This window comes from Delphinus delphis, chromosome 4 (assembly GCF_949987515.2).
Source record: "Delphinus delphis chromosome 4, mDelDel1.2, whole genome shotgun sequence".
In the NCBI taxonomy this organism is placed as follows: domain Eukaryota; kingdom Metazoa; phylum Chordata; class Mammalia; order Artiodactyla; family Delphinidae; genus Delphinus; species Delphinus delphis.
The window spans coordinates 6,073,377-6,089,119 of NC_082686.1; the positions used below are offsets into that span (position 1 = coordinate 6,073,377).

General features: G+C 44.3%; 1 protein-coding gene across 1 annotated transcript in view; it reads left to right on the forward strand.

Moving 5' to 3' along the window:
- The first annotated feature begins 636 nt into the window (after positions 1-636).
- The window catches only part of BRWD1 (bromodomain and WD repeat domain containing 1), a 115,515-nt gene continuing 100,408 nt past the window's right edge, over positions 637-15,743 (forward strand). The window contains exons 1-4 of the mRNA XM_060010294.1: positions 637-822; positions 916-974; positions 1,112-1,141; positions 1,295-1,354. Coding sequence (XP_059866277.1) covers positions 774-822; positions 916-974; positions 1,112-1,141; positions 1,295-1,354 — 198 coding nt within the window. The 5' untranslated portion in view covers positions 637-773. The remainder of the gene's footprint in view (positions 823-915; positions 975-1,111; positions 1,142-1,294; positions 1,355-15,743) is intronic.

Below are 15,743 nucleotides of genomic sequence, written 5' to 3' on the forward strand. Positions count from 1 at the left end.
CCCACCCCCATCCTGTGACTTCCCCACATCCCTCCTCCACTCTCGGGGGAAAGCTTCTCGGCCGGCCTTCTCTTTGCGGGCGACACGATTCTCAGTTGTAAGGGTTTCGCGTCCTCGAAGCAAGCGATCTTCCGTGGGGGGTAAACACACTGGCCCCAGATGACCGTCCGTGAGGTCCTTTCCGAGAACCCGAAGCTGGCGACCGCGCCGCACTCGCCGCGCGCCCTGGGACCCCCGCTTCCGCGTCGAGGGGGGTCCGCTCCGGCCTTCGAAGCGGAGACCTGTCCCTCTCCCGCCCCCGCCCCAGCACGACCCCCACCCGACCTCCGCCCCCGCCGCCCTCCCCTCAGCGCAGTCGGGCCGCCGCCTCACAATGGCCGGGCGCCTTCTCACCGCGCGCAGGGATCCCGGCCACGCGCGCTCCCCTCCCCCACGCGCCGCCTCCTCCGGGGCTCGGCCCCTGGCGCACATAGTCTCCGCCCTGCGCCCCCTGAAGCGGAGGAGAGGGAGGCGAGGCGCGCTCTTCCAGCCGCGGCCCGACCGCCGTTCGTCCGGTGGCGCCGGCGGCCCCCACGGAGGAACTACTTTCTCTCCCTCAGGGGCACTACTTCGCGGAGGCGTCGGCGCTGGCGGCGCGCACGGCATGGCGGCGGCAGCGGCGGCAGCGGCGGCGGCGGCGGCGCGCCTGAGGTAGAGAGACGCCGGCCCGGTCAGGCCTCGGCACGGCCTACACGCTTCGCTCACCCGCTCCCGCCCCGGCTCCGCGCCCGGCCATGGCGGAGTCCTCGCCCGCCCGACGCCCGGTGCCCCTCATCGAGTCGGGTAAGACGCGCCGCCCGCGGCGCCCCCGCCCCGGCCGCGGCCCCCTCCCCGCCGCCGCGCCTGCTCCTGACCCGACTCCCCGTCTCCCCGCAGAGCTGTACTTCCTTATCGCTCGGTACCTATCGGCCGGCCCGTGTCGGAGAGCCGCCCAGGTGAGTGCGGGCCCGCGGGCGGCGGCCGCGCTCCGGGGGTCGCGGCCCCGCCGCCCCCTGGGGTCGCGGGAGGAGGGCGCCTGGCGGACTCGGGGTGCGGCCCCCGCCCCTCTAACTGCGCGTCTCTTCGGCTGCAGGTGCTGGTGCAGGAGCTGGAGCAGTACCAGGTCTGTGCTGCGCGGCGGCGCCCGGCCCGCCGCGTCCCCTGCGTCCCCTGCCGGCCCTGCCCGGGGGCCGCTCGCCCGGCTCCCCCGTCCCCCGCCCCGCCGCCCCCCGCCCCCCGCCCGGTGGTCACTCGTGTGCGTCTCGGGTCTTTGCAGTTGCTGCCGAAGAGGTTGGATTGGGAGGGCAACGAGCACAACAGGAGCTACGAGGAATTGGTGAGAGTTTTGACATTTCCATCCCGGTGTTTCCGAGCGCCCGCCCCCCGCCCCCTTTTCTGGTCTCCTGCTGGAGGGGCGAAGTGACCGAGCGGCGCTCGGAGGGGGCGGGAGGGCGGCCCGGGCGTCACCGGGACGACGGGACTCCCCCCTGTAGGTAGTATTTTGCTTTGGGGTGGCCGGGCTTGTTTGGGTAGGAAACGGCTGCGGGGGGCGAGGTGGCGGGGTGGGTCCCCAGGTGCAGTGCTTCTGGTGAGAGCCGGGGGCGCGCCAGCCATTCAGCGAGCTGCTCTCATCCGTGTTTCTCCTGAACCCGACTTGTAACTCGACCTGTGATTGGTCTTCCTCCTTTTGCCCCGCCCATCTTCTCCAACCACTTGTTCCTAGGAATAGAAGCTTCGGTGTCTGAAAGGTGGAGAAATGTTCCTCTTTTTTCCCTCAGCAGAGTAATAAAAAATCTTGTCTGCTGTGAGACTGTGCCGCTCCTCCAATACTTGTGCCGCTGTAAACTGTGCTACACTTGTTGAATGCCTTAGGAAAGTTAATGTGATGAATTTTTACGTTGCTGCTTAGTGTATGTTACTTAATATAGGCTCTAAATACGCAGTTTCTTTCTGGAGCACCATTTAACATAGATTACAGTTCTCTTTCCATTGTATTTTGTCGTCTTTTTTAGTTGCTCTCACAGTATATATGATTTGGTTTGATTCATTCGTTTTGTCCTTAGTGAAATAAAACATTTTTCAGGAAAATATTTTTCCAATTTGTATATTAGGACAAAGGATTTCTTTAGTTGCCAGGTCATATTCAGCATCTCGTATGCACAAAACAACTGGGGGGGGGAAAAAAAAAGAGTTCCTGAATGATTTTTTACCACAGTTCTAATACCTGCAAGCAGAAGTTGGTAGAATATGATCACCATTGTTGAATTATACAAAAGAACAGAAATAGGGGGATTTGTTATCTGTATGTGAACAGTTAAGTATTTTTTTAAAAACTTAATTGTAGTTGATTTACAATGTTGAGGTAATTTGTGCTATACAGCAAAGTGATTCAGTTATATATACATTCTTTTCCACGTTTCTTTCCATTATGGTTTGTCACAGGATATTGAATCTAGTTCCCTGTGCTCTACAGTAGTACCTTGTTGTGTATCCATCCTCTATATAATAGTTGGCATCTGCTGACCCCAAGCTCCCAGTCCTTCCCTCCACCACTCCCCCTCCCCCGTGGCAACCACAAGTCTGTTCTCTGTGAGTCTGTTTCTGTTTTCGTAGATACTGAACACTTCAGTGTTAACAGTTAAAGTTGGTTGAATGTAACAAAAGATTCTATTTCAATTGTCAGTTTTAATATTTGCCTTCCTAGAGTTTTTTGAAGCAAACACTTAAAAGTGAATATTTTCAAGCAAGTGAGCTCTAAAGGTTCTGTATCATGGCAGTTTTTATGTTTTCTTGAGTTTGACATTTTGAGACTTAAGGAAATGTTTGAAGGAGTGCTCCGTTTTATTGTTTTACTCCTGTTGGTAGGTGAAAACAGTGTTGTCAGTGAAGCAGAAAAGCATTAATATTTTTTAAATTTATTTTTTATTGAAGTATAGTTGAATTACAATGTGTTAATTATTGCTGTACAGCAAAGTGACTCAGTTATACACATATATACATCCTTTTTCATATTTTGCATCATGGTTTATCATAGGATATTGACTGTAGTTCCTGTGCTGTACAGTAGGACCTTGTTGTTTATTCATTCTATATATACCAGTTTGCACTGCTAATTCCAAACTCCCAATCCAACCCTCTCCCACCTCCCTCCCCAGAAAAGCATCATTGACATGACAGTGCAGTCATGCTGCTGAAGAGAAAATTGCTTACATTTTGAAATAAGCGTAATGCTGTAACTACTGGAAAAGTTTCTTTAAAAATAGATTTGTATATTTTTTGGCTTTTGCTGGTAGAATTGCTTAAAACTTAAAATTCTGCTTTAAATTATTCAGAATCTCTCTTTGTGATATATCCCTATGATGTGGCTGCGACATATGTCTTCTCATTGGATGATTTGTCTGATGGGTATCCTCTTCCTCCTTTACCTTCCTGCCTCCTCCTCTCCCAGCACTAAATGGTAGAGGATGAGTTTCCTGTATAGAGAATTATTCTTTTGTCAAAGGTATGAGTAGCTTCTAGTTCTCCAACAAAGTCTCCTTTTTTTAAAAAAAAAAATTTTAAGAAGTGTTTAAATATACACAAATGAGAATAATGTAATGAATCTGCATATATCATAAAGAAATTCATTAGCAATTTTTTTTTTTTTTTTGTCTTTTGGCCTCACCCTGTGGCATGTGGAACTTCCCTGACCAGGAATTGAACCTGCGCCCCCTGCAGTGGAAGCACGGAGGCATCACCATTGGACCCCTGGGGAAGTCCCCCAATTTGCTATACTTATTTATTTTTTTATATTTGGCTTGAATTGGGCTTCAGACAAGTTCCATGCATTGGGCCGAAATTAAATCTCTTTTTATCTTGCATAGTATTTTTTTCCCCATGCTGTTGATTTACTGAAGAGACTGAGTTATTCTTTAGAATGTTTCACATATTGGTTTTGTCTGATTGTTTCTTATAATGTTGTTTGTTTCTTTACTTTGTTTAATTTATTCCTTTTTCTCAGTAGTTCGCATTCTTGGATCAGAACCACCTGGGAGCTTTATAAAATCTGGATGCCCAGGCTATGCCCCAGACCAGTTAAATAAGAATCTTTGTGGTGGGGCTGGACATTACTATTTTTTAAAGCCTTTCAGGTGATTCCCATATCACTCTTTATAAAGCTACAGTTTATCTTAGACTTGTGACCATGCTGTTATTCCAGCATGTACTTTGGAAGTAAGAATGTTTTTGATACTTCTCAGGAGAATTGAGACTAGTTATCTCTCAATACCTAACCCTGCATTAGCAGTTGGACCTGTGAATTTAATTGGAATTTTTATGATTTATAGGTGGTGAAGAAAGGGGAAGAGTGAAATAGAAGTATAGAACTGGGCATGGGAATTGGGAAGGACTAGGTTTGTAAAAGGAGGGGTGTATTTAAAAAGGGGAAAGTGATTTGATATACTTTGTGATTGAGTAACATGATAGATCAATTTTTGTAGGCAATCTCTTAACCAGAAAAAAAAAAATCAGAAGATTCTTATAGTGTAGCCTATCATTAGGGGATTTATCGTCATTAAGTTGTCATTTATTTATTTTTGGCTGCGTCCAGTCTTCGTTGCTGTGCGTGGGCTTTCTCTGGTTGTGGCGAGCGTTGCGGTGACTTCTCTTGGTGCACAGCACGGGCTCCAGGCGCATGGGCTTCAGTAGTTGCAACACGCAGGCTCAGTAGTTGTGGCTTACGGGCTCTAGAGCGCAGACTCAGTAGTGGTGGCGCACGGGCTTAGTTGCTCCACGGCATGTGGGATCTTCCCGGACCAGGGCTCGTGTCCCTTGCATTGGCAGGCAGATTTTTAACCACTGTGCCACCAGGGAAGTCCCTTGATATATATATTTTTTAAAATAATGTTTGAGTAGGCCTTTTGTGTGAGGGAAAGTCTTCAGAGTTATTTGTATTGAAATCAGTATCTGGTTTATTAGAATTGTAAGTGGTCATAGTTTTTAAACTTTTACGTTCATTTACAAATTTTAGAAGTCTAGTAACATATAGAAACAAGTATATTTGTTTTTACATTTTGATTAGTGTTTAATTTGTCACAAGAATTAAATCTTAAAATATTTAACACCAACTTAATATTGTTAATTAAATTTCCTTGGGGGTTTCCACACTATATATGCAAATAGATGATGATTTTAATCTATAGATGTCTCAAGATGGCAAACATAAGATCTAAGCATAATGTTTCTAAGAATTTAACTGTTGTAAGTATATTTTATTTATTTATTTATTTATATTTTTGCCCGCTCCATGCAACACGCAGGATCTTAGTTCCCCAACCAGGGATCGCACCTGTGACCCCTGCAATGGAAGTGCAGAGTCCTAACTACTGGACCACCAGGGAATTCCCAGTATATTTTTATTTTATTTTATTTATTATAAATTCATTTTAATTTATTTATTTTTGGTTGCCTTGGGTCTTTGTTGCTGCGTGCGGGCTTTCTCTAGTTATGGCGAGCGGAGGCTACTATTCTTTGTGGTATGAGTGCTTCTTGTTGTGGTGGCTTCCCTTGTTGCGGAGCACGGGCTCTAGGCATGTGGGCTTCAGTAGTTGTGGCATCTGGGCTCACTAGTTGTGAGGTTAGTTGCTCCGCGGCATGTGGGATATTCCCGGACCAGGGTTCGAACCCGTGTCCCCTGCATTGGCAGGTGGATTCTTAACCATTGTGCCGCCCGGGAAGTCCTATTTTATTTATTTTTATTTTAAAAAAAATTTATTTATTTGGCAGCATCAGGTCTTAGTTGCAGCATACGGGATCTCTCATTGTGGCGCGCGGGCTCCAGATCTTGCGGGCCCAGTAGTTGTGGTGCGTGGGCTTAGTTGCCCAATCAGTGATCGAACCCGTGTCCCCTGCATTGGAAGGTGGATTCTTAAACACTGGACCACCAGGGAGTCCCGTAAATGTATTTTAAATTTATTGTAGCAAATTATTCTTTTTTACTCTTACAAACATTAAAAATAGTTCAGTTATTACAAAACTTATTACTATATCAGAATAACTATAACTTGCACAAGTGTATTCATACTTCTTTTCTTCATCTCTACTTATTTGTAAACCTTCCTCGGTTTATGCATTCACTGTCCAAACCAAGGGGAGAGTGGTATTACCATCTTGAGCTCCCTACTGGATTAAGGACTCAGGTTATGATTGAAGATTATGACTCAGGTCTTGAAATTTGGGTGCACTGCCACATAGACTCTACTGTAGTCTCAAATTGAGCCTTTTTTTTTAAAAAATAGCAAGGCTACTTATTTACCCATTTCAAACAAAACAACTCCTGGGACTTCCCTGGCGGTCCAGTGGTTAAGAATTCCCTCTTCCACTGCAGGGGGCATGGGGTTGATCCCTGGTTGGGGAACTAAAATCCCATATGCTGTACTGCACGGCCAAAAATAAATAAATAAAACTCTGTTTTCCCCACCTGTATTGCAATTAGTCACATTACCATTTTATTTTCATTGTGGGATTCTAAAGACCCTTCATCCTGAGTGCAGCTTATTTCTTTCCTCTCTGCATTTTCTTTGTACTTGACTATAGAGATCTATCATTCTACAGGCATTTCATTGACAACACTTGGGAACACTTAATGATCATGGTAGTGTGATGATAAGTTACAGTCTAGCAATAGAGCAGTATTAAATCAGAAATTTGGGTTTTGGTGCCAGGTGGCTAGGCTGTAATCTTGATTTTTTAGCATTACTTACTAGATGTTCCAAGGCAGATTATTTAATCTCTACCTCAGTTCCTCGATCTGCAAGACAAGGGTAATAATAATTATATCAAAGTGTTGTGAACCTTATATGGAAATAAATGATTTTGCAGTGTTTATTAGTAACAATGTTGATAGGACAGTAAGTCATAATATTGTTAGACTTCCCCTTCACCTAATTTATATTTGTAGGGTCTTATGAAATAACAAAATACAGTCTTTATGAGCTCTAACACTTGTATGAATGATACCTGGTATTCACCCTTATGGATGACCACAGAGTAGGAAGGGGAACGGCAGTCTCTATACCTTAGTGCTGAATAACGGTAGTGGTGTCACTATCTGAGTCACTTAGCCTTGACTCTGCTACTTTATTTACTTAATTTTTTGGCTGTGTCAGGTCTTAGTTGTGGCGCACAAACTCTCTCTAGTTGTGGCGCACAGGCTCAGCAGTTCTCACGGCCTTAGTTGCCCCGTGGCTTGTGGGATCTTTGTTCCCCAACCAAGGATGGAACCCGCATCCCCTGCATTGGAAGGTGGATTCTTAACCACTGGACCACCAGGGAAGTCCCTTGACTATGCTACTTTAAAAGAGAATAGTTATTAGTTACTTTGTTTTCATAGGCTCATCTAATCATAACAGTTACTTTCCTCTAAAGCAGGGGTCTCTAACCCCTGTGCTGCAGACTGGTACCTGTCTGAGGCCAGTTAGGAACTGGGCCGCACAGCAGGAGGTGAGTGGCAGGCAAGCGAGAGAAGCTTCATCTGCCGCTCCCCATTGCTCCCCCCCATCACTTACATTATGCTTGAACCATCCCCCCACCAACCCCCCCCTCCCCCGCCACGGTCTGTGGAAAAATTGTCTTCCACGAAACTGGTCCCTGGTGCAACAAAGGTTGGGGACCGCTGCTCTAAAGGACAAAGGTCATGTGACGTTTTTCCTTTCAAATTGTCTAAATCCTTACAGATTTTAAAAAATCTCCTTCCTATGTGGAGTTATCTGTCTCTCTTTTTTTTCCCTTAGTTCTTTACTTTGAAGCTATGTTATCAGGTGCATACAAATTCCAAACTTATCTTCCTGTTTAGTTGATCCCCCTCCTTCTTTCAAATGGACTTAATTTTTTAGAGCAGTTTTGGGTTCATAGCAGAATTGAGTGGAAGATACAGATTTCCCATATACTCCTGCTCCCATAGTCTCCCTCATTATCAACATCTCCCACCAGAGTGGTACATTTATTGCAGTTGATGACTATTTTGACATACCATGCTCATCCAAAGTCTATAGTTTATGTTAGTGTTCTCTTACATTTACATTCAGTGCTCTTGGTATTGTATAGTCTGGGTTTGGACAAATGTACAATGACATGTATCCACCAATAGAGTATCATAGAGTAATTTTACAGCCCTAAAAATCCTTTGTGCTCTGCCTAAATATCCCTCCCTTCCTCCCTTCCACTAATGTTTTTGCTGTGTCCATAGTTTCACCTTTTCCAGAATTTGACCCTTATTTTATTTTTATTATTTTAAAATTTATTTATTTTAAAATTTATTTATATTATTTTTATTTATTTTTGGATGCATTGGGTCTTTGTTGCTGCACACGGGTGTTCTCTAGTTGTGAGTGGGGGCTACTCTTCGTTGCGGTGTGTGGGCTTCTCATTGCGGTGGCTTCTCTTGTGGAGCACAGGCTCTAGGCACGCGGGCTTCAGTAGTTATGGCTTGCGGGCTCTAGAGTGCAGGCTCAGTAGTTGTTATGCATGGGCTTAGTTGCTCCGCGGCATGTGGGATCTTCCTGGACCAGGGCTCGAATCCATGTCCCCTTCACTGGTAGGCGGATTCTTAACTGCTGCGCCACCTGACCCTTTTTTTAAAAATTAGGAAATACTCTCTCTTCATACTTCTTGCCTTAAAGTCTAACATTGCCTCGTGTTATTGTAGCCAGCCCAGCTTTCTTTTGGTTAGTGATGGCATGGTATATATATTTTTTTTATCCTTTTACTTTTGGTATTCCTGGGGTCTCATTTTTAAAGTGTGTCTCCTGAAACAGCATGTAGTTTTATTCAGTCTTTTAGTTGGAGTGTTTAAACCATTTGTATTTAATATAATTACTTAAACATGATTGTGTTAGACCTACCAAGTATCTGTTTTATATATGTCCCATTTATTTTTCCTCTCTTACTTTCTTTTGGATTAAGCAGCTGTTATTCTATTTATTTTTTTTATTGCTTTTCCATAATACATCTTTTTATTGTTTTAGTGGTTACCCTAGAGATTATAATATGCATTACCATTTACTTTAGGTACTTTAACCACTTCTCATATAAATGGAGTTAAAACTATTAGTTGTCACCCTCTTGTCCTTTGGGCTATTAGCATATTTTACTTTTACATATGTTATAAATTTTTCCAGATGTTATTGTAGTTGTTTTGTTTTATTTTATTTTTTTTGGCCACACTGCACAGCATGCAGGCTCTTAATTCCCCAACCAGGGATCATACCCGCATACCCTGCATTGGGAGTGCGGAGTCTTAACCACTGGACCACCAGGGAAGTCTCTGTAGTTGTTTTAAAGTCAATTTTCATTTGCTTATCCACTTGTATATCTTTCCTGGTATTTTTAATTCCTTCCTGTCTTTCCATGCCTCTTATATGTGATTATTTTTTGTTCAGTCTCCACAACTTATTTTGGTATTTCTTTTAATGAAAGTTTGTTGGCAGTGACTTCAGTTTTCCTTTTTCTTTCTTTCTTTTTTTTTTGGTTTGAAAACTTCTTTGTTTTGACTTTATTTTTAAAAAAATATTTATTTTTTTGATTTATTTATTTTCTTAATTTTTGGCCGTGTCTGGTCCTAGTTGGCAGCACGTGAGATCTTTCATTGTGGCGTGCGGTCTCTTTGTTGCGGTGCTCAGGCTTCTTTGTAGTTGTGGCGTGCGGGTTTTCTCTCTCTAGTTGTGGCTCATAGGCTCCAGGGCACGTGGGCTCTGTAGTTTGCGGCATTTGGCCTCTCTCATTGAGGTGCGTGAGCTCAATAGTTGTGGCGCGTGGGCTTAGTTGCCTTGCAGCGTGTGGGATCTTAGTTCCCCGACCAGGGATTGAACCCGCCTCCCCTGCATTGGAAGGCAGGTTCTTTACCACTGGACCATCAGGGAAGTCCCTTGACTTTATTTTTAAGGTATTTTTTTTTATTTTTAAATAATTTTTACTCATTATTATTAAAAAAATATTTTTAAAAAATTCTTTTCATTTATTTTTGGCTGTGTTGGGTCTTTGTTGCTGCGCGCTGGCTTTCTCTAGTTGTGGCGAGTGGGGGCCACTCTCGGTTGTGGTGTGCAGGCTTCTCATTGTGGTGGCTTCTCATTGCAGAGCATGGGCTCTAGGTGCACGGGCTTCAGTAGTTGTGTGCAGGCTCAGTAGTTGTGGTGCACGGGCTTAGTTGCTCTGCGGCATGTGGGATCCTCCTGGACCAGGGCTTGAACCTGTGTCCCCTGCATTGGCAGGCAGATTCTTAACCACTGCGCCACCATAGAAGCCCAGATTTTTTTTTTTAATTAATTAATTTGTTTGCTTTTTTTGGCTGTGTTGGTTCTTCGTTGTTGCGCGCGGGCTTTCTCTACTTGCGGTGAGCAGGGCCTACTCTTCCTTGCAGTGTGTGGACTTCTCATTGTGGTGGCTTCTCTTGTTGCGGAGCACGGGCTCTAGGCACGCAGGCTTCAGTAGTCGTGGCACGTGGGCTCAGTTGTTGTGGTTCGTGGGCTCTAGAGCGCAGGCTCAGTAGTTGTGGTGCATGGGCTTAGTTGCTCCATGGCATGTGGGATCCTCCCGGGCCAGGGCTCGAACCGGTGTCTCCTGCATTGGCAGGCGGATTCTTAACCACTGTGCCACCAGGGAAGCCCCCCAGATTTTTTTTGTTTTTAAGCTGTGAAATTCTGGTTGGTTGGTTGGTTCTGGTGTTTTTTTCTTTCAGCACATTAATAGTGTAAAGCCAGCAGTCTTACTATTCCTTCTTTCAAGATAATGTTTTTTCCTCTGGCTGCTTTTTAAGATTTTCATTTTGTCTTTAATTTTCAGAAGTTTTACTATGATATACTGTAGTCATTATCGATTACTACATAAAAAATTATCCTAAACTTAGTGACTTAAGACAACACAGATTAATTAAGTAATTATTTTTACTTGGTTGCGCCACACAGCATGTGAGATCTTAGTTCCCCAACCAGGGATCGAACCCGTGCCCCCTGCACTGTAAGAGCAGAGTCTTAACCACTGGACTGCCAGGGAAGTCTCACAGATTTATTATTGTCTCTGTTTAAGTCAGGAGTCCAGGCACAGCTGAGCTGAATCCTCTGTCTCAGTCTCTCTCAAGGCTGCAATCAAAGTGTTGGCCAGAGCTGGGGTTTCAACTGAAAGCTTGACTGTGGAAGGATCTGCTTCCAAGTTCACATCGTTTTTGGCTGGCTTCAGTTCCTGGAATGGATTGTTAGACTGAGAGCCTCAGTTCCTAGTTGGCTCTTGGCTGCACTCAGCTCCTTGCCACATTGATCTCTCCAACATAACAGCATGCCTCATGGAAAGATGAAGGCAGAGAGGGCAGTAGTCTGCAGGCAAGACAGAAGTCACAGTCTTCTGTAACCTAATAATGGATGTGTTACTCAATGTTAGTGTGTTCTGTTGGTTAGAAGTAACTTACTCAAGGGGAGGGGATTTCACAGGTCTGAGTACCAGAAGGTGGGAATGTTGGGGTCCATGTCAGAAGCTGCCTACCACATGTGCCTAGGTAGATTTCTTGGCACTTACTTTGCTTGGGGTTCTCTGAGCTTCTTGAATCTGTAGTATATCAAGTAGTTCACTGTATAATTAAAGTCTCCTATGGAAAGCATAGAAGAATAGGGCAGAATAAGTATTTTGAAGAGACAATGGCTGAGCATTTTCCAGCATCTGGGCCATCTCTGGGTCTGCTGCTTTTCGCCACTCCCTCTCTTGACCCTGGGTCTCATATTTTGCTTTGTTGTATGTCTCATCATCATTTTTTCTTTTGCGGTACGCGGGCCTCTCACTGTTGTGGCCTCTTCCGTTGCGGAGCACAGGCTCCGGATGCGCAGGCTCAGCGGCCATGGCTCACGGACCCAGCCGCTCCGCAGCATGTGGGATCTTCCCGGACCGGAGCACGAACCCGTGTCCCTTGCATCGGCAGGCGGACTGTCAACCACCGCGCCACCAGGGAAACCCTGTCTCATCATCTTTTGAAGTATACTGGGCCTTTTTGCGTTAAAAGAGTAGTGTAGTTAGTCTCAGTAAAGGATGTGCTTTTTTTCCTCTCTCACAGCTGTTACTTTGTGGGGTTGGGTCAATCTGATTTGTAGCTGATCATCTCTGGCCTTTGGTGCAGCTTTAGTTGCATTCACTTCATAACTGGCTTCACGTGTTCTGAGGGTGGGATTGAGACTCTTGCAGCAGAGTTTGGAATTTGGGCACCAGTGAGATTCTTTTTTTTTAAATTAATTAATTATAATTACTTTGGCTGCGTTGGATCTTAGTTGATGGCATGCGGGATGTTCGTTGAGGCATGTGGGATCTTTCTTTGCAGTGCATGGGCTTCTCTAGCTGTGGCATGTGGGTTTTCTCTTCTCTAGTTGTGGCACATGGGCTCTGTAGTTGTGGTGTGCATGCTCTCTAGTTGAGGCGCGTGAGTTCAGTAGTTGTGGTGTGTGGACTTAATTGCCCTGCGGCATGTGGGATCTTAGTTCCCTAACCAGGGATCGAACCTGTGTCCCCTGCATTGTAAGGTGGATTCTTTACCACTGGACCACCAGGGAGGTCCCACCAGTGAGATTCTTGAGAGGTCTATACTTTATAGCTGAGTTGCCTGCTTTCCAAATTTGTAAGATCTTGCGCTATTTTATAGTCCAGTTGCCTACATTTTTGTTCACGAAGAGTTCTCTTTGCTCTCCAGTTCTACCTTGTTGTCCTATCCCTAGCCAGCTGCTCTGCATCCAGATTTTGGCCCTGTGCAGTTGGTGAAGGCCTGTGGAAGGGAATTGGCATGGGTGCAACTCACTCTGAGGAGGCTCCTTAGTGTTCTAATCAGTCGTCAGCCCACAGGTGGCTGTTTAAAAATTTGACAGATTTTTCCTTTTTCCTTATGTCTGCGTTAGTTCTTCCTGCCTGTCTGCTATGGATGAAAACAGCTGTGAGTGTTTTTTCTGTTCACAGAAGGGCTCATCAGTTCCTTGGGTACAGTTAATTTAGATTTGTTCCCTTAGCCCTGTGAAGGGGGTAGATAATCTAGCTTGTTCTCATTTTTAAGGTGAGAGCAATGGTTTTTCTTGCATTATCTCCTTTGAAATAGTTGGAATAGATAAATGATTACTTTTGACTTTTAAAAATTATGTGGCACAGGAATTCCCTGGTGGCACAGTGGTTAAGAATCCACCTGCCAATGCAGGGGACACAGGTTTGAGCCCTCGTCCGGGAAGATCCCACATGTTGTGGAGCAACTAAGCCCATGCACCGCAACTACTGAGCCCGCGAGCCACAACTGCTGAGCCCCCCATGCCTAGAGCCCATGCTCCGCAACAAGAGAAGCCACTGCAATGAGAAGCCCACACACCGCAACATAGAGTAGCCCCCGCTCGCCCCAATTAGAGAAAGCCCGCACGCAACGAAGACCCAATGCAGCCAAACATAATTTTTTTATTTTAATTTATGTGGGACATACAACCACCTGTAGTTATTTGTAGGTACAGCTAATTATATTTCTTGGCACATAGTAGGCGCTCAGTATTTATCGAAATAATTAATGTTTAATGCTTAGTATATTTTTTTACTGAGAACCAGTCATTAACAGTTTGGTTATTAAATAGTGTTTTGTCTGATCTTTGAGTTCTTAAAATTTCTCTAAGAAGTGTACTTCATTTGTAGGGCAGGTAGGGCAGTGTTTAGCACCGAATGGTCACGAGATACATGGAAGTTATACATCCCTTTTTTTTTAAAGCTCCTTAATCCATTTCATTAGGAACCTACAAAATAGAATTTTTCAATGATTGTTTATCTTTCCTTTTTTATATGGAAATGGGGAAATGGCATTTTTTTTAAATTATGTATATTCAAATGATAGTGTTTTAAATCACACGGAACAACAACAACAACAAAATCTTGATAAAACAAGAAATGGGAGAAATAAAAACTGATTTCTGAACCAAATGTGTACTTACACAATAGTGAATCACTGGGAAATGTAGTCATGGACTAGGTAAGCTCCATGTGAAGAAAACATATAGGAATTCAAAAGCGTTATAGCACATAACTCTTTGTTTTTTAAATAGATAGGCCTCAAAGTTTTTTTTTTTATAGCACATCACATCTTTTTAAAATAAATTCTCACTTTTCTTTTTTGGCTACATTGGGTCTTCGTTGCTGCGCGCGGGCTTTCTCTCGTTGTGGCGAGTGGGGACTACCCTTGGTTGTGGTGTGCAGGCTTCTCATTGCAGTGGTTCTCTTGTCACGGAGCATGGGCTCTAGCCTTGAGGGCTTCAGTAGTTGTGGCACGTGGGCTCTAGAGTGTGTGGGCTTCGGTAGTTGTGGCTCGTGGGCTCAGTAGTTGTGGTGCATGGGCTTAGCTGCTCCGTGGCATGTGGGATCTTCCCAGACTAGAGATCAAACCCATGCCCCCTGCATTGGCAGGTGGATTCTTAACCACTGCGTCACCAGGGAAGCACCAGGACTATTTTTTTAAGGAAGTACGTTTATTGGCGGTTGATAATTCATCTTTTCTGAACTGCCTTTTTATATCTTTTACCTGCTTTTCTCCTGCTGTCTTATTGTTTTGCAAGAATTCTCTATATGTTAGGTTATTCTTTAGTCTGTCACATATTCTAAATTCCTTTTTCCAGTTTGCAAGTTGCTTTTTAGTTTTCTTTGGAGGTTTTGTTTTTAGAGGTTTAAGATTTTTAACTTTTTACATGTCTTAATCTTTATTTTGCTTTTATGGTTGTTCTTAAACCATACTTTCTGTACTAGAAAATTATAAAGGCAATATTATGTATTTACTCATTTATATTTTTCCTAGGTCATTTATAATTTCTTTTTAAAAATTTTTATCGTTTTATTTTTTTAAAATAAATTTATTTTATTTATCTTTGGCTATGTTGGGTCTTTGTCGCTGCACGCGGGCTTTCTCTAGTTGTGGCGAGCGGGGGCTACTGTTCGTTGCAGTGCACGGGCTTCTCATTGTGGTGGCTTCTCTTGTTGCGGAGCATGGGCTCTAGGCTCAGGCTTCAGTAGTTGTAGCTCACAGGCTCAGTACTAGTGGCTTGCAGGCTCAGTAGTTGTGGCTCGTGGGCTCTAGAGCACAGGCTCAGTAGTTGTGGTGCACGTGCTTAGTTGCTCCACGGCATGTGGGATCTTTCCGGACCAGGGCTTGAACCTGTGTCCCCTGCATTGGCAGGCGTATTCTTAACCGCTGCACCACCAGGGAAGCCCATAATTTCTTTTTAAATGTTTTTATGTAGAGTTTATTTTAGCATTTGGTTGGTATGATATATGAATCTAGCCTTTTCCAGATTGTCAGTCAGTTTGCAGGTAACATCTGAGTCATCTTCTTTCTCTGCAGAGAATGCAGTCATTATCATTTTCTAAGTTCTTTCTGACTTTCCTCTATGGACTTTTTCTGTTCTTGTGACATTCTGTACTATTTTTATGATTGAACTTTTTTTTTTTTAACGTCATTATTGGAGTGTAATTGCTTTACAGTGATGTGTTAGTTTCTGCTTTACAACAAAGTGAATCAGCTATACATATATATATGTCCCCATATCCCCTCCCTCTTGCGTGTCCCTCCTACCCTCCCTATTCCACCCCTCTAGGTGGTCACAAAGCACCGAGCTGATCTCCCTGTGCTGTGTGGCTGTTTCCCACTAGCGATCTATTTTACATTTGGTAGTGTATATATGTCCATGCCACTCTCTCACTTCGTCCCAGCT